This window comes from Vicia villosa, linkage group LG5, assembly GCF_029867415.1.
Source record: "Vicia villosa cultivar HV-30 ecotype Madison, WI linkage group LG5, Vvil1.0, whole genome shotgun sequence".
Lineage (NCBI taxonomy): Eukaryota > Viridiplantae > Streptophyta > Magnoliopsida > Fabales > Fabaceae > Vicia > Vicia villosa.
In genome coordinates, this window is record NC_081184.1 from 86,550,813 (window position 1) to 86,577,478 (window position 26,666).

The 26,666-nt window shown below is 36.6% G+C and overlaps 2 protein-coding genes across 2 annotated transcripts; both read left to right on the forward strand.

Moving 5' to 3' along the window:
- The first annotated feature begins 16,681 nt into the window (after window positions 1-16,681).
- LOC131604949 (uncharacterized) lies at window positions 16,682-17,494 on the forward strand. Its single transcript, XM_058877360.1, has one exon. The coding sequence runs from the start codon at window positions 16,682-16,684 to the stop codon at window positions 17,492-17,494; it is 813 nt and encodes a 270-aa protein (XP_058733343.1).
- A 3,416-nt stretch (window positions 17,495-20,910) lies between these two features.
- LOC131604950 (uncharacterized) lies at window positions 20,911-22,152 on the forward strand. Its single transcript, XM_058877361.1, has 2 exons — window positions 20,911-21,321; window positions 22,102-22,152. The coding sequence occupies exons 1-2, from the start codon at window positions 20,911-20,913 to the stop codon at window positions 22,150-22,152; spliced, it is 462 nt and encodes a 153-aa protein (XP_058733344.1).
- The last annotated feature ends 4,514 nt before the right edge of the window (window positions 22,153-26,666 follow it).

A 26,666-nucleotide genomic window follows, 5' to 3' on the forward strand; every position in this document is an offset into this window, starting at 1 on the left:
AGCAAGAACAAAGTAGATGATAAAGGAAAACCTACTTTAATTGAAACTATGGAGATTCGAAAAAACCAAGCTACGTCTTCGACGGAAGCTTTAGTAGCCCAGGAAACCACTCAATTAGTATATATGACAAACACCCTTAAGGTGTTTCAATCTATCCCTCTAGCTAAAATGAGCCCTATTATGCTTGGTTAGAGAAGGTTGAGGCGAAGAAGTCTCAATTCTAGGAAGACTTAGGAATTTATAATTTAATCCAGCTGTCAAAAACTGGACTTGAATATAATCAACCTATGTTGGTAGCATCTTTGTATTTTTGGGATGTGTCTCACAACACTTTCCACCTTCCATGCGGAATGGTTACACCCACACTCTTCGATGTGGCTGCCATTACTGGGCTTCGCCCAATTGGAGAAGACTTCGACCCTAACTATATGGATGTGGATACCATTAAGTTTGGTGAAAGTAAGGTTACCTGCACCCTTTTACTGCGAAACACCATAATAAGGATAGTGCTGACATCTCCGACCAAGAACACATTGCCTTCCTGGAACTCTGGCTGTCGAGATGTGTCTTTTGCTCAAGGTCTCTACAAGTGGCGAAGAGATATTTAGCTATGGTAAACCAACTCAACTCTGGTAGGAATCTTGACTTGAGCCAAATGATTCTCGGATACCTTTATGAGTCCCTTGGCGAATCTGCAGATCTCTTGAAGGCTTATGAAGTAGAAACTTCTCTATTTTTTGATGGGCTCTATTGGTTACGTAAATTATGGTTAAATGCCACATTCGAAGCTGCTTTACCAAAAAAGGGTTTGGTTAACGAAGATGATGAAGCTATTAAGAATAAAATGGTCGAGGGAACTAAATTGGCGTACTTGACTCCCCAAGATAAAGGAGGACAGTTTCTGGAAGCCTTTCGATCTTATATGATGATGTTTGCCAAACGTTATAATTTTACTCCCTCGATGGCTCCTTTCGTTGAAAGAAACATAGGCCCAGAATGGTTCACTCGAGAGTTTCCTGCTCCTCTTCCAGAACACCAAGCTTAATCGATGGCTATTTGGGAGGCATTCTTAACCCCCAAGATGTTATCTTACATACTGAGGACTACGAAGAGCCACTATGGTCTTTTGAGTTTCCAACCCAATTTGGTTTCGAGACAGCTTGGCCTCATTCAAATCAAGCCAAAGTCCATGTATGAGAAGAAGATCCATCCGTGTCTTCATTCTATGTTTTCAAATGAAGAAAGCTTTGAATCAAGGACTGCTAGATACATTAGGGTTACTTCACTCACACCCGTCTACTTCAAGACTTCCTTCTACTGTATCCAAGAGTTCTCTACATGGTGGTCCAGTTATTATGACAAGGAAATCTTTGATGTACCTACCCTTTCAAAACAACTAACTGTAGCTTTTGCTTCTACGCATGAGCGCTTCAAAAAAGGTATTATGACGCATATCAAGGAAATTCAAGCGTTTCAGAAATATTTCAAAATTGCCTATAGGCAAGATGATCTTAGTCGAACCATTCCCAAAGGAGCTTTGACTTTACATGAAAAATTTTCTAAAAAATTTGAGACTCTGAAATTGCCTTCGTACGTTCGTCCTGAACAACATTATGAAACGACTTTTAAATTGTATTCTCCAAAATTCCCTCGACTGCCCAGTGCTGACTTTAGTGTGGTTTTAAGTCCTCCATTCCCAGATTGGTTTGTATGTGGGGATGCTGTAAAAATTATTCGCGAAGAGTCCAAAAAACGCGCCGAATGAGTGGTTCCGACTAAGCATACTTTGGACAGTTTTCAAGGACATCTTCATGTGGTTCACGAGAAAACCTCTGTAACATCGAAGCTTGATGTTTCGATTGCCCAAAAAATTCTGGAGGTGCAACATTTGAGGACTGTTGGACTGCAGTGATCGTCGAGAGCCATAATTCTAGCTCAGATAATACTAATCCCAAGGTGAGCAAAAAATTTTCATCATATAGGCTTTTGGTTTGCTTCTGATTTGACTAACTTATGTTGTTTCACTTTTGCAGGATGATGTTAATGGCATTGCTACTTCAAGCCTGAAACCTGACAAACCTACTAGTATATATTCTCGTTCGATTCCTCTTTTATCTACTAAAGGGTCTTTCAAGGGTTAAATAGTGAATTTAGTGACTTTTTCTTTGTAGTGCCCTCTCAAGGAGCAATACTTCAACCTAGCCCTCCTCCACAGACTTCGGCAGATTCAGACACTGAGAGTGACGAAGCTATGTAAAATAATGTAAAACCTGACCTCGTCGAACCAACACCCAAAGATGATTCGTCACCTGAAATCTCACCTCAAGGACAAGATGATGAAATGGAAGAAGACCAACATTTGTTAAACATAGATGAAAGTGACGAACAATCTGAAGAGGATGAAGAAGATAAACCGGTAAAAGTATATGAACCCATCAGTCAGGCTTCAAACAAACCAGAGGGAGAAGACAAATCGAAGCAACCTTTCAGGACGGTCACACACCCTACAAATAATACCTCAACTACTTCTCCTCAAAACTTTTCCTAGGCTGAACTTATTGATCTTAAGGCAAAAGACCCTACAGGTTTTCTAAAGGCCATGATGAATGCAGGGAGTAGTTCGTCTGAGAAAGGTGGGACATCTTCAACCATTTATGGGGGTAAGCCTGTGGAGCAAGCTATCAAAAGTCTCCCTTGTCAAATTAAGGAAAAGGTGTTCAACATCAACTTGATTCAAGCTATCAACGATATTGTTAATATCTGTTTTGGACTTAAAGATTTGCTGAAGAAAGTTGATGTGTTTAGCGTTTCTGGAAAAGTTTCCAAAGTACTGATAACATTGGGATTCTTTATTGATCAGCTCCAAGCAGATCAACTTCGCAAACAAGATACTCTTAATAGGATCATCGCTATAGTGAATGCTCATACTTCCTCATGGGATGCTTCTAATGCTTCTAGCATCAAAGTTAAGTCTATGGAAACCCAACGCTTGAAGTATGAAGAGGAATACAAAACTTGTGAACAAAATATCGTTGCGCGGGAACAACAAATCGAACGACTGAAGCAACCGATAAAAGGTGCGAAGGATCGTCAAGATGAGATCCGCAAAATCGATAGCCAAGAATTAAATGAAGAGATCCAAGCTGGAATTCAACATATCGAAAAAGGCCCAGCAATTGGAGATCGAGATCGAAGATTTGAAGAGGCAACAGAGTGTGATCGAGTGTCGCTTGGCTGTATCTGCTTCTCAATATGCTTAGATGAAAGTTTCCCTCCCTTCTAACTTTAATGTTTGACTATTTTTGTAATAGCTTTGAATCTCTATTTTGAGGATTGTGACTTTGTTTTTTTATCACTGCTCAGCTTTTATGTTTTTGGCAATGATCATGGATTTTGTGTTTTACTTTTAATTTGGGTTGTAAAATATATAGACAGCTCCATTTTGGCATGTTCCATTCGAATAGTACCATTTTGGCTTCTTATGTGATTGACTTTGTATGTTACTCTGTCAGGATTTTAATTTCTTGAAGACAAGGTTTATCTTTTTTCAAGTACTTTCCATTTACTCGAAAGATTATTCGATCTTTTGATAGTTCTTCGATTTCATAAGCATTACTAGAAAATGCTCGCAATATTCGAAAAGGACCTTCCTAGTGTGGGGACCATTTCCCCAACGATTGATTCTTTCGATCCATGGGTGTAATTCGGTGGGAGAATTGACTTTAATATTTCGCAAATAATGTTGTGGTGAGCAAGAGTCGCCATCGACTTTTATTTTATCCAATTAGGAAAGGCAAAAAGAACAGGAAAAACCTTTAAAATATTTTGAGTTCGGGGGGTAGGTTATACAAAGGGAAGGTATTAGCACCCTTTGTATCCATGGTTATCCATGGGCTCTTAATTGCTCAGCTCACTTTGATTTTTTTTGAAATGTTTGATTTGTGTAGTGTGTTTAGAAAAACAATTTACTTTTGAAAATGTCTGAAAATACAATGTTAAAAAACATGGTGTGAAAAGCATTTTACTTGTTGTGAGCAAGCACTTAAGAGTTACCTACCCTAAGTTCGTAAGGTCTTTCCTATTCTAAAGACTTTCCTTAAGCGATAGTATTATCCATACCATATAAGGGTAGGTAGTCCTATACTTTGGATGTGAAGGGACATCGAGGGTAATCGTATAGTCATAGGGGCTATCCATACCATAAAGAGGGTAGGAAGTCCTATGCATTGGATGTGAATAGTCATAAAGGCAACAAGTAAGGATACCTTAGCATTCGGAGGGACTATCATCATGTAATTGAAGGCAACATCGAGGGACGAGATCATTTTATCGTAGGCAACTCGAAGGGACTATGATGATTTTGAATCGTGGGCAGCATATGCTAAGGCATCCCTACGCTCGAGGGACTTGACTATTTAATCGAAGGCAACAAAAGAGAGGGTTACCCTAAACGTGAGTATGTGAACAGTAAAATGAGTGTGTTAGATTCAGATATTTGATCTTTGAAATTAGTGAGCTAACGGTTCAATTTTATCTTCCCATACAATCCTAAACATACATCTAGCAGTTAATATATTTGTAGGAAAATAATTGCAGAAAAGTAAAAGTTCCTACGCTATTACATGGCTTCGGGGATTAGGGATTACATAACCAAAACGGGGGATGCGGGAATTAAAGTGCGAGAAATAAATCTAAGCTATTACAAAAAAAAACCTTTGCAACCTATACATCGACTTCTAGAATTTAAAAAAATAAGTAAATAAAAGACGGAAATTAAAAAAATCATGCGTCAAACACTGGAGTAGGAGATGAGAATAAGAATCGAGAGAAGAATTAGAGTTTGGGAAAAATCAGGGTTAATGCGATTTGAAAGAAAAAGCCTAAATTAGTTAATTATTAAGCTAATCCTAAGTTAACCTGGTTCTAAATTAATGGTCTGATTAAATTAAATCTAAAATAAATTAAAACCTAGAATTTACTAAATTAATTAATAAAGAAAACCCTAAAAGAAAATTTTTTTTGGTTTTTTTAATGATTTTAAATAAAATGGCTAAATCAAAACCTAATTAAATTAAAATTAAATTGGCTAAAAAATTAATTAGTCAAAACTAATCCTAATGGTTATTTGGTTAATGGGTGGCTAATGTTGATTTATGAGTTAATCAAGTTAGTTAAAGAAATTAAAAAAAAAAACCAATAAACAAAGAAACAAAAGAGAGTGGGGCGCCTGATCCCCTGCACCGTTTCACTGAGGGCTCATGGTAGGCGTGCAGATTCTTGGCCCTTAGATTTGATGGCATACGAATCCAGAGGGTGGTAATTGAGGGTATACGGTGAGCTCTCATAGATTGTGCGCATTGGATCTGTAGACCAATTGATTAAATATATTAAAAAAACATGATAAATTCAAATAGCCAAACAACTCAGTTCGCGTGGGCACCGCGTCTGTTTGAATCAGCCAATCGCGCAGAGAGAGAAAGCCATTTATGTTGACCGCCCAATCACAGAGTCGCACGCGTGGTCCAAGGTTCCAGATTACTATTCATCATCTCTCCCAAACTTTTGCTACGGTTTCGCTTCCGTTTTACTACGACCATTAGCTACGATTTTCCGTAGCGAATCTGCAATCATGGAAAGCATGGAAAAACAATTTGAACAAGAACAAAGAGCACCCAGAACACCTAAATCAATCCTCAGGAATCCATTGGAGGCGTTATTTTTCCCAGAAAATGAAGGGATGTACGGGTGTGAAGCAGCTCAAGCTTTGAGCCCTAATAATGGTGCTACACAATTCCGGCCCCTAAATTCACAAAAGATGGTTCCTTTCCCTTCTAAGACACATCATAAACACAAACAAATCGTTATGTCTTATTAAAACATGCTAATATGTAAAGAAAGAAATTCAAGAACCATGAGATAATATAACTTATACGACATCAATGTTCATGCGTCATGGGGATCATGCAACAACTCATACTTACTCCAAATTACCTCATGAAGAGAAATGTGATGTTATTCGATCGTGAAAGAGGTTTTAATTGATGATACGAGTTTCACACTTTTTTGAGATTTTTTTGCAAGTGTGGGAGTTGTTGGAAGGCTAGGGTTTTTTTTTCCTTTGAGAATATTCATCCCTTTATAAGAGTTTGATTTTAGGTCAACTTGTTTAGAAAGAATCAGAGAAAATCCAATCTTTGATAATGAGAAAATTTGATTGAATTCTTCCATATGCAAACTTTCCATTCTTGATCCATTCTATTTCTTACACTTTCTCCTCACGTATTTAGCCCTTGGATTGAATGGATGTTGATTTAGGTCTTTGGAAATTTGATCATATAATCTTTTCTATTAAATTATGATTTTTCTTTAATTTAATTTGAATTTAAATAAATAATATCAAAATAAATGAAATAAAATCATAAAATAATTAGGAATTAATTTATGGGCCTCTTATGACCTTGTTATCACGTGGAGAATTCAAACTTATAGGCCCATTATTCAAAAATTCGAAATTCCTCACTTGTGCTTTCATGTTTTTCCTCAAATTTTCCCAACTTCTAACAGTCATAACTCACTCAATTTTTATCCTATGAAGGTGTTCTTGTACTTTTTTTAAAGCTAAAGATGTCCTCTACAAGCCACTTTGGGACATTGTTTGCATTTGGAGATTTTATCTTGAAGGTATTTGCTTTGACAAAAAACAGCTTTTTGTGAACTTCTAGAAGGACCTGTAATGTTTTTGCTCGTATTTCTCAAATGAAGTATTTCTTGGGCTTGGGCCTAACATAACAGTTGTAGAGAATCAAATTTCCTTAGGAATGAGCTTTGGTTGGGAAATTTCAGGAAAAACCATGTGATAGTTATGGCCAGTCAAAGTTCGGTTGACTTTTAGTTTAAAAAAAACCTAATTTAGAAACTTTGAGTTTTGTTAATTTCTGAACTTTTATCGATGAATCATGATAAAACCTTGATCAAATAATTAATGTAACCTCAAAATGTTGATGTTAACCAAAAATCAGGAGTTTTGTCTGTATGTTGACCACAGTTAACGTTTAGGTCAAACTAGTCGACTATTGATCATTTGAGTCATTGACTGAGCAGTCTTGTGAATAAAAGCTTGAAACTTGGCATGGGGATTCTTTGAAGCATATGGGATTCCATGAAGTTCACTTGAAGTCTTAGAAATCCCATTTCCTTTGAGAAAACGAAAACCCTAATTGGAGCCTTGTTATTTAGGAGACAGATAAGTGTGCCCAATTCTTGCATAGTCTTGAGCAATTGAAGATCATGTAGGTCTGAGGAGACTGCTTAAGCCAAGATATCTTGAAATATGATGGGAAAATTTTGGGGTATGACAATGGGCAATATTACTTTCCATACTAACTTGTTCGTTGCAAAGATTTTACTTTTAACCCTTTTGTTGTAAGCCTTAGCTACTCTTTCCTTTTGCCTTCTCAGAACTTCCAAAGCTTGCAATCTTTCCTTATCCACGTCTTATGATTCATTCATCATCATTTCCCAATAATGTTCAGATGGAATTTCACCCTGCCTCTGGATTCTCACCGATTGAAGGTGAACTTCGACTGGTAGGACTGCATCGTGACGAAACGTGAGTTAGAAAGACGCAGCGTTCGTTGCTTCTTTAGGGGACATTCGACAAGCCCAAGGAGCTTAATCCAAATTCTTATGCAAATTATTTGGCTTTCTTCCTACATGCTTCTTAATCAAACCAGTTATCACTTTATCGGCTGCTTCGACTTGACCATTGGCATGAGCATAGTATGAAGTAGAAGTTAACAATTTTAAAACCTATTTCTTTGGCAAATTCTTGCATTTTTCGACCCGTGAAAATTGATCCCTATTTGTTGTGATACTTTATGGAATTCGAAACCTATAAATTATCTGCCTCTGAATGAACTCGATGACAGTCTCTTGATCTACATTAATCAAAGGTACGACTTCGACCCATTTGGTGAAGTAATTTATTCCTACTAAAATATACCTTTGGCCTTTAGATGAAGCATGTCGTATTTCTCCAACTAAATCCAATTCTCAACCTCTGAAGGGCCATGGCTTAATAATCGAATGGAGTTCGCTTGTAGGGACATGTTGAATACCTGCGTGGACCTGACTTTCCTGGTATCCCTTGGAGAAATTTATGCAATCCTTGAGCATAGTGGGCCAATATATTCCATGTCGAAATAATAAAAATTTCATCTTATGGCCTGCTTGGTGTGCTCCGCGTGCCCCACTATGCACGCTAGATAATGCTAGGTATGCTTCACTTTCTCCTAGACATTTGAGTAAGATCCCATCTGGAGTTTTCTTGAACAATTTGGTTCCCATTAACACATAAGATAAGGCTCTGTACTTGGTTTTTCTCTCTGTATCTATTGTGGGATCTCTGAGATATTTTACAATTGGACTTTGCTAATCTGTGTCTACCGAAGTGTCAATGGTTAGAACTTTAAAGTCTTTTTCGTTAGTGTATCCCAATCTTGTGCTCTCTAAATCTACTGGTGATAGTCTAGTAGCCAATGCTTTTCCTTTAACTTCGATAATCCCTTCTAGCTTTTCTTTCGACACTTTGGACCCTGAGGCTATTTGTGCTAAGTCATTTGCCTCATGATTTTTTAACCTGGGGATGTGCTTAATGTCTACATATTTAAATTTTTTGAGTGACCTATTAGCAAGAACAAAGTACATAATTAAATTTTCTTTTATGCACTTGTACTCTTTTGTTAATTGTTTGATTACTAACTGAGAATCTCCTTTTATTTCAACTTTGGTTTCCCCCAATTCCAATAAGGCTTCAAGTCCAACTATTAGTGCTTCGTATTCTGCCTCGTTATTCGAACAAATAGGGCCTTCAATTTTATACTTGATTTTTGTTGGAATTCCTTCATGAGAAATAATTAGGACCCAAACTCCACTACCTTCTTTAAGGGTCAAACCATCGAAGAATAACTTCCAAGGTTTCAATTCCACATAGTACTGAGGGTTTTTCAATCACTGCGTGATCGACAATGAAATTTGAGACCACTTGACCCTTCATTGCTTTTAAAGGCAAGAATGCTAGGGAATACTCAGTAAGGGCTAGAGCCCACTTGCCAATCATGTTGTGCACGATTGGTTTTGATAGCATATGCTTAATGACATCAAAATGTGAAGACACATAAACATCAACATGCTTTATATAATATTTTAGTTTAATACAAGAGAAATATAAACAAAGACATAACTTTTCTATAGTCGTATATCTTGTTTCTGCATCATTTAAACCATACTAAGATAATATATATATATATATATATATATATATATATATATATATATATATATATAGCTCTTTCGATACCATTATCATCTTCTTGCGCTAACATGCTGCCTATTGTGGTATCAGAAGCTAATATGTGTAACCTCATAGGCTTGCTTCCACTAGGGGGTGACAAGATAGGAGGGTGCGTCAAATATTGCTTGATTTTGTCAAATTCTTCTTGATGCTATGTATTCCACACGAATTTCCCTTGCTTCAAGCAAAGGAGGGGGGAGAAGGCTTGAGTTCGACCACTTAAGTTAGAAATGAATCTTCTCAAGAAGTTTATCTTTCCCAAAAGTGATTGCAACTCTTTCTTGGTTGATGGCGCTTTTTCCTCCATGATAGCCTTTGTTTTATTCTGGTTTATTTCTATCCCTTTTTTATGAACCACAAAGCCCAGGAAGTGTCCTTCCTGCACAAAGAAGGCGCACTTTAGAGGATTCATCTTCAAGCCATGTTTTCTCATCCTTTCGAATGATAGGCGAAAGTGATCTAAGTGACTTTCATATGACACATATTTGATTACTATGTCATCAATGTAAACCTGCATGAAAGTCCCTAGGTAATCATGAAATATTGAATTCATCGCCCTTTGGTAAGTTTCCCCATCATTCTTTAGGCCAAAGGGCATTAATACCCATTCATAGGTGCCTATTGCCCTAGGGCATCGAAATGCATTTTCAGACACATCTTCCTCAACAATGAATATTTGATTATACCCAGAGTACCCATCAAGCATACTAAGATACTCGAAGCCTGTAGCTGAATCAATCAGCATTCCTGCCACAGGCATTGAGTATTCGTCTTTAGGAGTTGCAACATTTAAATCACAAAAATCCATGCAAACTCTTATAGAACCATTTTTATTTATAAAGGGAACAATATTTGCAATCCATTCGACATACCTCGTGGTTCTGATGAACTTGCAACAAAGAAGCCATTTGATTTCTTTCTTGATTTTAGAAAGAATATCCGGTGCGAATCTTCTCGGGGTCTACTTGATGGGCTTCTTTCCATCCTTTATTGGCAGCTTCAATTCGACCAGATCTCTCTTCAAACCAGTAATTTTGTCATAGTCCCAGGCGAAACAGACTTTATTTTCTTTCAGCAACTCGAGTAGCTAGGCCTTCAACCCTGGGTTCAGTTTGGCGCTAATGTATGTAATTCTCTTTGTGCCTCCATCTCCAAGATCTATTTATTCAAGAGGGTCCTGGGCCACCATCTTTGCGCTTGACGAAACAAGATCTTTCTCGAACTCCAAAGGCTCGTCATCATAAATGGCTTCGAGCCTCAAATCTTTCTCTTCGACAGATACCTGTTCATCAGGTGGCCTAGGTTCGAAGTGTACCTCAGGCCCTTTTGCATGCAATTTGTTATCTATGGCTTTAACAGCCATGTTTGTTGCTTCGGCTTCGAGAGCCGCTTTTATTTTGTTCTTAGAAATGTAGGCCGAAATCTTCTCGATGAAAAGTGACTCAGACATAACTAACATCTACGTCATCCAAGCCAGTTGGCCATAGATCAGCACACCCTTATGTCATACCCCAAAATTTTCCCATCTCATTTCATCTTCAATAACTCAAGGTTCAAAGGTTTTCTCAAAGTCACTCTCTCCTATTCAAAACTAGGGTTTTGCACTTCATTAAAAGAATTTGAATCTCTAAGTTCTAAAATGGATCTCAAGGTGTCTCATATGGTTCAAAGCATCTCCATGTCAAAAGTCAAGCTTCTATTCCAAGGATTGCTCACTCAATGGCTCAGATGACCCACAATCGACTAGTTTGACCTAAAAGTCAACTACAGTCAAAATACAGTCAAACTTTAGGACTTATGGTCAACATCAAGTATTTGAGGTTATATCCATCATTTTATCAAAGGTTGATCATGATCCATTAATAAAAACTCAGAAATGAACATATTCAAAAGGTTCAAATTAGGGTTTTTTATAGGAAAAGTCAACTCAACTTTGACTGGTCATAACTTCCACATGGAGTATCAGAAATTTCTCACTCAAATCCTATTTTGAAGGAAATTGAATCCTCTACAACTTTGTCTCTCACAAGCCAAGGTCATAAATGCTTCATTTGAGAGATATGGCACAAAAGATTATAGGTCCTTTTCAAAGGTCAACCAAAAGCAGTTTTTTGTCAAAGGGTATATCATCAAGATAAAATCTCCAAATGAAAAATATGTTCCAAAGTGGCTTATAGAGGACATCTTGAGGTTTCCAAAAAGTCCTAGAACTCTTTCATATCTTGAATATTGAGGGAGACATGCCTTGTCAAAGTTGGACGAATTTGAAGGCAAAACGTGAAACAAAAGTGGTTCAAAATGGATATTTTTGCAAATGGGCCTATCTATTTATGATCCAAACTTGATTACAAGGTTACTAAGGACCTCCAAGTTCAAGGCCACGTCCATGGGATTTTTATTTTATTTTTAGTGAATTTTTTATTCATTTAAAAAGTAATTAAACTCAAATAAATCAAATAAAAACCAAATATTTGATTTGGCTCCTTATCCCAACTATATCCAATCACATTTATACCTCAGATACAAGGCAAATTCATGCAAAGAGGATTTGGGGGTGAAAAATATCGGGATTGACTTATTTTAGAAAGTTCCATAATCATGATTCAATCAAATTACAATCCCCAAAAATATGATGATTTGATTGAATTTGCTTAACCTAATGTTGTGACTACATATATATATATATATATATATATATATATATATATATATATATATATATATATATATATATATATATATATATATATATGAATCCTAATGATCAGGAGAGGGGGATTGGACAAATATCTGCAGAAAAAGAACCTGAACCGAGTTCAAGAAAAAGGAGGAAAAAGTCGAATTCGTTTTGGCAATTAGGGGTGGTTTCAAGGAGTGTTAAGTATTCCAATCGATCCCCTGGTGCTTCCTGAAGCTAACCGAATCATCACCATTGGCCAGAGCTTCGTGAACCGATCCTACAGAGTACCACGGTTTGATAAATTTTTTTATTGTCGATTACGTTAATATAGGAATCGTAAATAAGTTTTGAAGATATGTTCATGTTTAAAATGTTGTTTTCAAACTTTCTGCACATTTAATTGCGTTTTGGTTGCTGTTTGGAGGATACACCATTGTTAGAGTTATTAAGCTCTAATTCAGGGGTTTTATATAGAGGCGAAATTGGACCAAACTAGTGGTATCATCGCACTCAGGGGACGATTTTGGGTTAAACCACGGTCTCCTTTTTGTTTTATCACGCGTGGTTGTTGAGTTTGATTTGTGGGGGTCTATGTCCACGAAGGAAAAACGTTGCCATAGGGGCCTGTGTTTTTTAGAAAAATCTCATGACAAAGAAGAAGCACTGTGTCTGCGCGCTTCTCTTTGTTTTTAAAATTTAATTCATTTTTCTGTTTTCGTATATTATGAATTTGGATTATTAGGCTAACAGTGAACTGGCTTCAATGCGTATGGTCTTGGGGCAAGGTCTGGAATCAAAGGGACCTGGGCTCGATCCCAGCGTCCCACATATATTTTTCTTATTTTCCTTGTTAGTACATGCCTGCCGATCCAGTGATTCTTGCGTACATGCTCCTACCATACACCCCACGCATCAGCCAATGGATCTTCTTCAGATCAGATCTAACGTACATAGGATGCAGCTCCACCATGGACTATCAGCGATGCGCCACACAGAATTAAAAACCAGGTTTTTTCTATATATTTATTTATTTTTATTATTTAAACATTTATATTAATGAATAATTAATTATATTTGATTTTAGTTAATTTATTTTAATTAAGGTTAGAAATTAAATTAGGACTAGGCTATAATTAAGTAGAAATATTTTCCCCAATTATTTTCCCGATTAATTCGATTTAATTAATTTCAATCAACTTTAATTATAAATCACAAAAAACCTAGAAAGGTTATAAGTATTAGGGTTTGCCCAATCCCACTGGCCACTTGGCCGAAGTATTAGATTTAATTTATTATTCGTTTCGACTGAATTAATCGGTCGCGATGGTTAATAATCTAATTATATAATTCTTTAATCGAATATAATTTAAATAAGTTTATTTTGCTAAATGGTTTTAACAAAATCTATTGGTTATGATGATTAGGATCTCTTTTAATTCGTTAGTGGTTTTAATCAAATCTATTGATTGCGATAACTAACGATAATCAATTCCCAAAAATAAATAAATAACTAATTAAAACACATCAATTTGCTAACGGTGATAATCGAATCTATCGATTAGAATAATTAGCAATCCTTTGTAAATCTGTTAATTATGGTGATCAAACCTATTGACCATCGCGATTAATAGTACAAATTAAATCAGGGTTGTACGCCACTTAAAACACATTCAAATTCATCTCTTCAATACTGCGGTTTTCAAACTACGATAAGGTAATTCAAAATACCTTGTGAATTTCGCATTTCAAAACTACGATAAGGTAACTCAAAATACCTTCAAACCATTTCATATCAAATTCTAAGGCATACAACCCTGCCCCGAACTACGTTGACTCTGATTCTCCATAAGGAGATACGTAGGCACTTGGCAACAAGGCGAGTCCCCTTCCCTAAAATCTCACTTTTCACCCTTTTCATTTCCTTAGCTATTAAACCTGAATATTTAGCCATAAAACTGTACCTTAGAGTTAAAACCTTAGGAAAGGGTTGAGGGTGCCTAACACCTTCCCTCGACTTGATTATAATAATCTTAACCAGATCTTTAAACTACGTAGGGTTTCCTATTCGCCCTGGTAGAATAGGTGGCGACTCTAAAAGTCTAATTTTTAGGGCAGGTTGCTACACCTTCGCCATCCTCAGGTCTATCCATGATTTCTCTATCCCATTGAAACCCATTTGGGTGTAGGGTGAGAAAATAGAGAGCATTCTTATAAGGTGAGTAGGCTCCTTCCGCTGGACCCTATGTTGGCCAGGTTTCTATCGAAGTTCCTCTTATCCATCTGATTGACTTCTGCCATGTAGTAACTTTGATCTGCTTCAATGTTTTCGACGATTCCATCTCTCTCCAGATTGTTAGCCTTTGGTGCATTAATGAAGGGACTGCTCCGATTCCATGTATTTACTCTCTTCCCAGCAGTAGATTATAGTTAGCTTTTGCTGGTATTACCATGAACATGGTTGGCCTTGTAATCGAACCAACAGTCAAATATACCTGCACCACTCCTAGAGTATGCCCAATCCTGCCTTCATGGTTGGACATCACCATATTGTGAGGTTTGACGTCTGTGTCGAACATTCCAATCCTCTTCAGCCTGAATTGTGGCATCAGGTTGACACCAGTGCCTCCGTCCACCAGGACCTTATTTATCCCCATATTCTCAACTCTGACTCTTATGTATAATGGCTTCAAATGCCCCTTCATTCCCTGATCAGGCCTTTCGAAGAAGGCATTTTTCTCTTCGATTGCCCCATTGTTCTGGACATAGTAGTACACATGTTTATGTTTAATCATCTCTGCTTGGTCTGATTCTTCATGATCCTCCACCTCAGTTTCCTGATTATACTTATGTGGGAGGACCGACACCACATTGCAATTTATGTTTAGTGATGATGCTCCATCAGAATCAAAATCATCAGTCAACATCTCTACTTGGTTTACTGGCTTCTCTTGTGTTCTCTTGCCAACAATCTCTTTCTTTGGGGAGAACAACTTTCTTCCCACTAGTGGTTTTCCTGACTCCACAGTAGTCAAAGGGACCCGATTGCTACTGGTTTCGCCAATTCTTTCAAGGCCCATTCTTTTTCCGCTTTCTTCATCCTTTGATGCCTCCTCCACTAAGACCTTGACATTGAATTCTTGCCCTTGTAGTTTTTTAATCTATATTCCTCTCTTTTTTATGCCTGAAACTCCTTTCTATACGCCATCGAAGTTCTTCCCCCTTGGTCGAAGTTTCTCTATTTGTTCTTATCTGGACCTACCTGGACCCATCTATCAGTAGGGACTTCAGCGGGCAGCTTGAAAGTAACCCTCTTGTTTACTTTAGGGTGAGGGCTATCTTGCCTTCTTAGGATCCCCCTCTTGTCGAAAATGAATGTGTTTGGATTTAAAGCTTGTTGATTCCAGCCATATGCATATGGGATCCTATCGAACATTTCAGACATCTCTCGATCATACACAGCGTCGCACCTGGGGCATATCAAACACTTTGTTTCAACCTTGTGACATCGTACCAAGAAACTCAGCAGACTTTCTCCAACCTTAGGACACCGATGGAATAATCTACTTCGAAATAAGAAAACATCTTGGATTTTTTTCATGAATGACCCATCTTCAAGCTGAAAACCCCATTGCCTCCTCATTTTTGAAAAATTCAAAATCCTTAGTACTATCACCTTTCATTGTAGGATCTGTGAGCCCTGACATTCTTCTAATATACTATGTGACTAATCACATACTCTTCCCGAGAAAAGGCAATTTCAATCACCTAACTAGGTTTGATGTTGAAACTCTATGGATGATTGTAAACAAAATTGAAACAATTTGGATAAGTGAAGTAATACAATACATCTAGAAAAGCAAGTTAAAAGAAATATGCTATGGTATAATTAAGTCACAAAAATCTTGGAACACTCTAGGCTCAACCTTGAAAAAGAAGATTTTGAATAAAATGTAACAAAAATAGGAGAAACAAGTCTAGCAACAATGATGTATGAGATCATTAATGGAAAAGTAATTGAAAAATTCTTCATAGAAATGAAGAGAATGATGAAAGATCAAGAAGCATCCGTGAACCTAAAAGATCTAATTTTCTTTAAACTTTTAACTTAAAAAAGTTATTTTATTTATTTTTATAAATTAAAGGACTAATTTTGACATTCAATAATATAAATATATATTATCGAGAATTTTAATATCAATTTTTTAAAAATATGTATATCCTAAAAATAATTTTTATAAACAAATTATTTGAAATAACTTCACATTTAAGTGATTTTTTAAAATTTAATATGCAAAAAAGTTAAAATACTTACACAAATAACATTTTAGGAAAAATTATTTAAATAAATTTCCTATTTGACTTTTTTATTTATAAATTTTTAAACAAAACATTTAATAATATAAAAATCATTTAAAAAAAAAAAACTAAATCAGCCTCAAATCTCTTAATAGAAATACCAAAAAAGAAAAGCGAAAAAGAAATTATTAGCATATCTAAAAAAGTTATGATTACTAGAGATTTTAGGGTTTGTCGTCTACTTTAAATAAGTTGTCATAATTGCCTCTCTCTCACTCTCTCTTCACTCTTCGCACTTCACCCCAACCGACTCTTTTTCTTCTTTCTTTCAAACCCTCTTCCTCTACTTCATCATGAACAACAACAACAATTCTTCATCCCTTTCTCATCATCGTAACCCCAAAAACAACAATCATCATCATCATGATCAATGTCACAAACCCACTGTTCACAAATGTGAGTTTTGTCACAAAGTATTCCCCACTGGTCAAGCACTCGGCGGTCACAAGACCTGTCATCGTTCCAACAAACAGATACATGATGATCATGTTAATAAGGTTTATAAAACTATGAAGGTCACTTTCTCTTTATCTTGTTCTCCAAGTAATCATAATAGTGATGTTGATGCCAAACAGAAAAGGCATTCATGGACTAGGGTTTTCAAGACTACCGTTCATCATCCACCTACTGCATCAACCTTGAAACCTAGCCAACAAGAAGAATTACCAGCTGTTGACTTGTTAAGTTTTCTGCCACCAAGGTTGTATAATACCAAGAAAAGGAGCAGGAGATATCTTGTTCATGATGGACTCGCTAATAATACTGCTCCAATATTGCCGCTGTTGGAGATGTCTTGCGAATCGATTCCAAATCTTGATTTGAATCATCGTGAGTATAAAAGGATGAAACTCTCAATCAATGGGAATGATACTGAGATGATGCAGAAACAAGATGTGTTGCCAACAAGTGGTCGTATTGATGAAACAGTGGTGAACATGAGTGAAGGTGAAATAAATATAGAATCACTTCATGAATTGGGGTCAAGAGTTATTCGAAACTTTGATTTGAACGATCTCCCGACTAATGATGTTGAAACTGTGGTGTCAAGAGTTGTTCGAAACTTTGATTTGAACGACCTCCCGGCTAATGATGTTGAAATAGAATGAGTGATATTCTGTTTGTTATTTTTTGACGTTTATGTTGAAACAAAATTAATTATATTCTACTGTCATGTAACTTGCTAACAAGCTATGTATATAAGTTTCAGATTCTGATGATTATAAGTTTTCAGGTATTGAATGTATGTTAATCTTGTGATTTTGTTTGAGTGAAACAATAAACAGGTTATTTGCACTATATGTGTATAAAAATATGATGGAGTTGAGAGTTGAAATTGGTTGAAGAATGTCTAATGGTTAGTTTACTATGGAAGTGTTATTACTTGAGTGTTAAGTTACTTGTCCCATTTAGCTTTTGAATTGAATGAATGTATATAATTTGATCTTATAATAACTATTTCTGTTTAAAACTTTCAGTGGTGGAGTTTAATATATGGTCTGTGCTAGAAAAACATTGTTTGAGAGAAGATTGTTGTTTAACTCGAAAACTGTGGGAATCATTATTCAAAGAGATTTAATGAGTGACTATGGTAAGTGGTTCCATAATTGAAGTATGATTTGATAATTGATTTATGTGAAATTTTTCTATCTATCTATCTACTTGTTCAGAACTCTTTGGTTTCCTTCTTTATTGTTTCATTAAACAGCTCAATATTCACTCCGTTTCATTTTATTTGTGCGTAGTTTACTTAAGATAAGTTACAGCACGTGTATATATTCATAGATTAGTTACAGAAAAGTGGAACTAGTATTGCTACTATTTAGGGTAGTCAGTTGTGCACCTATGCTGATTATAATGAGGGAATGTTCCTATGAATTAGGCATGATTGTTGCAGTCCCTATATTATAGGCAAGAGTAGGTACACATTTGTTGACTGGGTCATATTGATCTATTAGACTATTGGTTAATGCAGAACATGGAGGAGAATGCAATTTCTTATATTGATGATATATCCCTCATGATGTTTAAAATTTCTGCAAGAACTCATGTTAGCTGGAAAAAATTTCTGAAGTAAATTTGTGGTTTTAACAAACTAATCATAATATAAACATGTAATTTACTATTAATATAGAAATTAAATCTTGTAGGCTTAATTGATTCCTTTGTTGTGGTAGTAACAGTCTTCCTTAGTTTTTGAAGACCTCGCCAAAAGGTTTCCTTTCATAATCTAAAAATGAAACCAACCCAACAATTTGAAACTGTTAATAACTAAGGCCCTGTTTGGTTAAAGAGTTTGATTTACCGAATTAAATCTTAGATTATAAATATAATAATAAAATTAAATTAGGAACATTATTTAAAAATCTCTCCATTTTTTCCTCCCTCGCTTTCCTTTGATTCTGGGATTAGTTATTAAAGATATACTTCACTTGAAAAATGAATGATGCAAACACATAAGCAATATATAGGCACACCCAATAAACAAACAAACAAACAAAGGCTAGGATCGACTCGCTAAGTACGGACCCGCAATAGGTCGACGTCCCCAGCAGAGTCGCCAGCTGTCGCTACCACGAAAAATGACAAGAGTCGCCACTAATATATTTATTTATCCCATCGGGGGAAAGGAATATCAGAAAACCTAGCAAAGAATAAGAACAAGGTCTTAAGACCAGAGAACTGGGTACGGGAGTCAGTTACGCAAGGGGAAGGTGTTAGCATCCCTCACGTCCGTCGTACTCGATGGTATCCACCTATGTTTGTTTCTATCTAAAGGGTGTCTAATGTCTAAAGCCTAAATGTGAATGCATGCAAAAGAAATATAAGGAAAAGAAGGATTATTTACAATTGTGCTCGCTTAGGCCCCGTGACCTAATGCCTACGGATCCCTTACCAGGATTCAGAGCGCCGTAGTTCGGCTTAAAAATTTCCATTTGTTTTGTGTTTTTTAGGTGAATAGAGGTTAAGGTCACAATCCACGATGCTCGACCTTGGGAGACTTATACGCCTAAGTATGGAATGGACTTAACTTGTTCTTAGAAGAAAAGGAACACGTGTTTGTGTTTTTTTGATGTAATTCCATGATGAACAAAACTCACTACAAGGCTTCTCACCATTTCCTTACTTTGTTTGAATTTAAACCTTTATTAAGTATTTTGAGTGTTTTTGATTGGTGTCTTTTAAAGGGGAATTTATTTGTGACTCGGATCATACCAAAAAGAGTTTAAGTATTTAGAGAAATACACCAAGGTCTACACCTCAATCATTTCTCTAAGTAGTAGTCAAGAAATACACCGAGGTCTACACCTCAATTATTTCTTTCCCATTAAGTAGAAAAGAAATACACCAGGGCCTACGCCCCAATCATTTCTTTCCCACTATAAAAGAAATAGTAGTATGATCATCGTCGGTATTTATTAGGTTATTTTAAGTTAAAAAAGAAAAAGAAATGAAAAAGGGGGACTAACCTAATATTCTATCCTAATTATTGTTGTTGTCTTATTAAGAAAGGGGAGTCTAAGTCCTAGTTAAGATTGAACTAATATCCTAAGGGAGATTACTAAGTAGAAAGGGTGGAAGCAGTCATTTAAGTTGACCAAAGTCAACTTTAACAACTAGGGATATTTTAGGAATTTCACAACATAAAGAAAATATTCACAAAATAAAAGAAATAAATTCTAAACTAACAAGGAAAAAAATCACAAGCACATTGGTCTTTTTTTATCAAGCTTAAAACTATTTTATGAATTAAAAACTAAAAACTAAGTATTTTTTTATTATGTGAACCAATAAAAAATATAGCAAACAATCAATTAAAAATCCTAAAAAAAATCTACGGACTCCTAAAATTCTAATTGGTCAGAAAAATATTTTTTTACCATTTTTTGATTTCAAGGGAAATTGAATTATTGATCAAAAATTAGAAAAGAAACAATTTTAAGCAAAAAAGAAATGTGACATACAGGGGGTGCATTAGCAATTGAGACTGAATTGAAATCATGTGCATCAGCGTGTGGGCTCATACAATGGGAGTGCGGAAAAGAAATGTCTTAAGGCCCATTGAAAGAACGAGGCTCATACTGTTACCTTAAGTCTATTTTATTATTTTTTATATCAGCATATCATTATTATCTTCTATGGTTTTAAAAACGTTAAGAAAAGACAAAACAGGCCATGAGCCAACTAGCAACCAACACACAATATTCCATTTTATCCAAACATATGAATCAATTAATCAGACTGAAAAGAAAAACATCCTGATTATGGAGAGAGGAATGGTAGAATAATTGGGGACGGGAGTGATGGTTCAATTTGGTGGAAGGTTCTACAAAACATAGAAAAAGGAGTTTGGGGTTTTGAACATAATTGGTTGGTGAGTAACCTTAGTAGAAATATAGGAAATGGTGAGGATACCCTTTTGTGGACGGATTCGTGGTGCGATGGCGTATTGCTAAAGGATAAATATCCAGGTTGGTATAATATATGCGAAGAGAAAAACATCCTGATTAGAGACTTGTTACCAATGGAACAGGAGGAAAGGCTACAAAGATTTAAGTGGAGTAGAGAGCTATCACAAGAAGAACTAGCAGTAATAAACGAAATTGGCGAGAAAATTCAGAACATAACACTTGCTTCGGGGAGGAGGGATAGTTGGAATTGGTGTTCAGGGCAATACTCAGTCAAAGAAGCCTATGAGATTCTTATGGCGAGAACTCCTTCTGACGGAGAGACAAATTACTCAGAAGCTTGGAATAGATTCATACCGCTAAAAGTGGCAGTTCTAGTTTGGAGACTTTTCCAAAATAAGATTGCGTCAAAGGATAACTTAGTTAAGAGAGGAGTTCTCAATCAAACCCAATCGGATTGCCCTTATGGATGCGCGGTTACTGAAAATGCTTCTCATATTTTCTTTGAATGTATTTTCTTTATGCAGGTTTGGGCGTCGGTCCTAAGGTGGCTGAACATTCATACAGCTATGCACAACAATGCTATAGAAAATTATCACCAGTTTAAAGGACTTTGCAGAACGGGCAGAATGCAAGCGGAGAAACTATGTGTAATTTGGTTCGCCTGTATTTGGATATTGTGGAATGGGCGTAATGAAAAAGTATTTAGAGACAGTTCGAGATCAGCGGAGCAAATGAGCGAAGAAATTAAGATTGCAACATGGAAATGGCTGAAGTGCAAAGTGAAAGGCTTTAACTACCCCCTCAATCATTGGATAACCAATCCGACTGCTTGCTTGGGAATCAGATGCTGAACTATCACTGTGTCATATGTATGTCAACTTATATCCACATCAAGAGCGACATCTCTTTGGTTCCGTCTCGCTAATTTTGAAGTGCGTCGGTGTTTTGGTGAAATCAACCGGTTCAAGCGAAATTCTGCTTTCGGTTTCGGTCTAGTGCCCATATGCGTCGACTGTTCGTCCGGTTGTAAGCTTCTGTCGTATGCTGTCCAAATTTTCCTTTTTATGTTATTACTAGCATAGGAAGTTTGGTTCAGCCTCAAAATTTTGGTCTCTTAGACCAACTTTAACTATGCTGCTGGAATAATTTGGAGCAACTGTTATAATTGGATGCATAACCACTTAAGAATGTTGGACTGCATATCTTTTTGGGTGGGATTGGTGTGAATCTCTTGTATTTTAGTTTAGGATTGGTGGGATTGGTTGTACTGATGGTTAAAGCTTTTTGTTTTCTGTGTTTTGTAGACTGGTGTAACAGGCATTACTTATGCCTTTCCTGTTTCTTTTATTGAATAAATTTTGCTCTTTCAAAAAAAAAATTAATCAGACTGAAAAGAACGTACTGCATGGGCCAATGGAAAAGGAACATGTGGGATCAACAAGTCAACTAAACACAGAGTCAGACGCCAGAGCTAGGGCTCCAGTCATCTTCTTCGGTTGGCCTTGCCGGAGCTACGAACTAACATCCTCAGAAACGCAAAAGAATACCACCGGTCCACTCAGTTTTCGCCACTGAGTTCGAAAATGAGCTTAATTTTTTTTTCTAATATCCACTCAAACATGCTAATCGAACACATCTAAAAACCCTAACCTTATGAACATTCACCAAAACTCATCCTAAGCATAGCATCATATTCTTACTCATTCATAGCACTCAAATATGTGAATCCAACGAGAAAATACACATCATAATATTGGAACCGAATCAATCTTCACCAAAATTTAAAAATGTATACGGTGCAACATACATACCAATACATGTCCTATCATGGTAGCTAAGACGCTGAGAAGTTTCAGAAAACTTACTTGAACGATTCTTGATTCAACTGAAAACAGAAAACTCTACAAGCCTTTGCTTCTTGGATAAATGCTTGTTGAATCAACATTCAAAGGATTTTTGAGAAATAAACTCAGAAATCTTGTGGAGATCTTGAGTCTTGACTTTTGCTCAAAGTGACATGGTGATGACGATGAATTCACTTGGAGATGATTCCAATCGGATCAAGATGAGAATGATAATATGATCAGGATGATGATGATGACATGAACACGATGATGATGGTTGAAGCTTGGTAGTTATGGAGGTTGAACAATGAAGATGTTGATGAAGATTGAGGCTTGGAGGTTATGGTAGTTTTTGAGTTTGTTATGGCGGTTGGATGTTTGTTACACGGTTGTTATGGAGGTTGAGAGAGAGAGAGAGAGAGAGAGAGAGAGAGAGAGAGAGATAGAGAGAGAGAAGAGTGGTAAGAGGGAGAAGAGTCGAGAGAGAATTATGAAACTGAGAGAAAGTAAATTATGAAGCTCCCTCTCAAAATGTGAAGGATTTAGTTTATATGTGGAGTGTGTGGTTTATGGTGAGGATGAGCATAGTTTATCATAGCTTTTAATTAAGCTTAATGAGCAAGTTTGTAATATTTATGGTAAGCTTTCTGTGTGCTTTTGTATGCAGCGTAGTGCATGGCGATTTGAGGTAAGTGATGATACTACTACATGCTACGCGCGTGCCTAGCTGCAGGGGAATCAATTCCATGCCTTGTCCATGATATACACTTTGTGTGCATATATTTTTCAGCCCTAGGTCACCATTAAGATCAAACTCGTGACCATTATGAAGATCTCGTAAAGTAGAAGAGGTTTTGTGTTAACGATCTTCTGGAATAATAATTGGAAATAGGAGAAAAGTGATCCCCAATGTGCTGAGTCTATACTGCATCTCGTGCGTGCGTGTCACCCAACTCTGGCCTAATTGCCCAGCCATAACAAAAAATTTCCAAGGACATGACTTTGGGCTCTTTAATTTGCTTATCATATAACCAAATGTCATGATTCTTGGACCATTGGAAAGAGGATATGGAGGGGAAGAGTTTGACATTTGAATTTACTCCAAATGTTGCTTGTACATATATGAAATTAGCTTTAAAAATGGCATACCATGTGTTTGTTTAATTTCTCGCGCGTGCCCTGAGTTTGTGCCCAGCAACATGACTTGAACAAATGTGATTCTTCAAACTTCTCTCTTTTGTATCTTTTAAACCATGCTTCAAATTAGAAAACTTCCAACTACAAAATTGTAGAGGGTCGTGAAGTAAACAAATTTGGTGTTGAGCTTGTCTTGAATTGAAGCATCGAAGCCTGTGTAAAATGGACTCAAAGTCTGCTGATCAACCATGTTTAAAACCCAAAAAACTTCAAAAAATTTCTAAGTCTTTTCCACTTTCCATTTATGGCAACTTCCCTCTCAACTAACCTTCCATTTTTGGTAACTCTTGATTTTATTTATTCTCATGATTTTCTTTGACCGATTTTTCCACCAAAAGTCAACATTTGAATATTGACTTGATTTTTGACCAAAATATCCAAAAGTCAATTGTTTGACTTTTTTCCGTCTCGGATGAATTTTCTGATTAATCAATCTCCATTCCCACTTCAATCAATAATCAACCAGTGGAATCAAATGCGCATTTCCACATGGTATCACACAATACCACATGCCACACAATCAGCTCTTGATTAAATGTTGACCAAAAAGTCAACTGCATTGACTTTGGTCAAAAACCCTAATCTAGGGAGACCAGATGAACATGGAAATTGCATCCTCCATTCAAAGCTTTGAATTTGACAATTGGGAAACCTTGATCCTTGGGGATTTTGATGTAATCAGATGAAAATCCAGATGCCCTTGTCTTAATCAAGAATTTTCTCACCATAAGCCTCTTTTTCTGCCAAACTTCTGGATAGAAACAATGCCATGGATGCATGTATTGGATGACTGACCTACATGAAATATGTATATGGATGTAAGCCAGATAAAAGGAGTAGGAAAATTTTGGGGTATGACACCGTGGAGTTGGAGCATAAGGCGTATTGTGCTTTGAAGTTGCTTAATTTTGATTCTAAGTTGAGTGGTAAGAAGAGAAAGTTACAATTGCATGAAATAGAAGAATTGAGACTTCAAGCTTATGAATCCAACAAAATCAAAAATGAGAAAGTGAAGGGATATCATGACAAGAAGATAGTGGAGAAGGATTTCAAGGAAGGACAATTGGTTTTGTTATTCAATTCAAGATTGAAGTTGTTTCCCAGAAAGTTAAAGTCTAAATGGTCTGGGCCTGTCGCGGGGAAAAATCGTATCTTTTTTTCGGGATGAAACACCTGATGCCTTCTTTGGGCTCGAGTGCTCATAAAAAATGATTTTTCTTTGTTTTTGTCACGACCAAACTTTTTATTATTTCCAAAGTAGGACAAGGAAAAAAGCTGCAATAACCTTAAAAGTGGGGGAGAGATCTTGGGTAAGAGGGTTGGTTGTACGAAGGGAAGGTATTAGCACCCAACGTATCTATAGTACTCTATAGGCTTCTTTGTTGTGTTTGTTTCATTCTATGTTATGGTGGAGGTTCTTGTGAGATAGGTGGGACCTAGGGTGTTTGTTTGACTATGCTCGCAAAGATCATCGCGATCCTAAGCATACATATCCCTTAGAGGGAATCAGAGCATCTGTAGCTCGGGGTCTACGGGTGCTAAGGTTTGAGTGGTTTGAGGGAGAAGTTTTGCTCGCCAAGGATACGACCTTGTGCCTACGTATTCTCAAAGGGATGTTGAGAAAGTTAGAGCAATCGTAGTTCTCACTTATGCTAGTGGAAGCAAAGGATAAGAGACAAATGTCATCTAAATGTTCGATGTATCTAATCTATATCATCACATACATCTGTTTGATTTTGTTTGAAAATCTTTTCATTATAAGCCCTGGGCCATGCCACTTATGGTGCTTAGAATGATAAAGATGTTTTTTAGCCAGCCTTGTGGCAAAAACTTTCAATGAAGTCAGCCTTGTGACAAAAAGTTTTGATTAATCAGCCAGCCTTGTGGCAAAAGTTTCAATGAAGTCAGCCTTGTGACAAAAACTTTGATTAATCAGCCAGTATGGTGGCAAAAAGGTTTGATTGATTAGCCAGCCTTGTGGCAAAAAAGTTAAGTTGATTGATTGATTGATTGATTGTTTGTGATGATATAGAAGAGATACTCCTATCATAGAGATGATAAATGTCTAATCTCCTAGGGTATTTGATTTGGATATTGGGGATGCTTATAAGAAGCCCGTGGGTCCTTGTACGAAGCCCAAGAGGAGGCTATCCGAGGGTCCTTGCATTGTAAGCCCAAGAGGAGGCTATAGGAGGGACAATCGAGGGTCCTTGCATTGTAAGCCCAAGAGGAGGCTATGGGAGGGACAAGTCGTTTGTACGAAGCCCAAGAGGAGGCATGGTATAGTTGGTTTGAGCTCTTAGAGCGATTTCACCGGGAAACCATACTCTATGTCCTAACCTAAACTAGGGAGATTCTTTGCACGAAGCCCAATAGGAGGCTATGGGGAACCTAGTGTTGTACTAAGTTGAACAAGTATATATAACACAATCACAAATATGAACAAGTACGAACAAATATGAACAAGTACATGAACAAATATGAACAAGTATGAACAAGCACATATATATGACAAGGTGTGTGTATACAATGGAGTTTATGAAGGAAATATACCTGTAAGCATGATCCGTTTGTAAACACGGGGGCTCGGGACTTATACTCGGGGAGAGGCCCACTTGAGTTTATTCAAAAGCTATGTAAACAAGTATTTACAAAAGGGCTCGGGACTTATACCTACATGGAGGCCCATGGTATTTTTGGGAAGATTTAAAGAAAACCTTCATTTTTTGATTTGTCGTTCGAAGTTGAAAAAAACAAATTGAACGAGATATATACAAAAAGGTATGTGTACAATGAAATACCTAATTTCATGTACAGGAATGGGACTT

Excerpts from the sequence above, each read along its gene's own strand:
- LOC131604949 (XM_058877360.1), top strand. The coding sequence starts at position 16,682 with ATGAACAACAACAACAATTCTTCATCCCTTTCTCATCATCGTAACCCC.
- LOC131604950 (XM_058877361.1), top strand. The coding sequence starts at position 20,911 with ATGGAACAGGAGGAAAGGCTACAAAGATTTAAGTGGAGTAGAGAGCTA. Across the intron at positions 21,322-22,101 it reads AATGTATTTTCTTTATGCAG|ACTGGTGTAACAGGCATTAC; the intron begins GTTTGGGCGTCG and ends TGTGTTTTGTAG.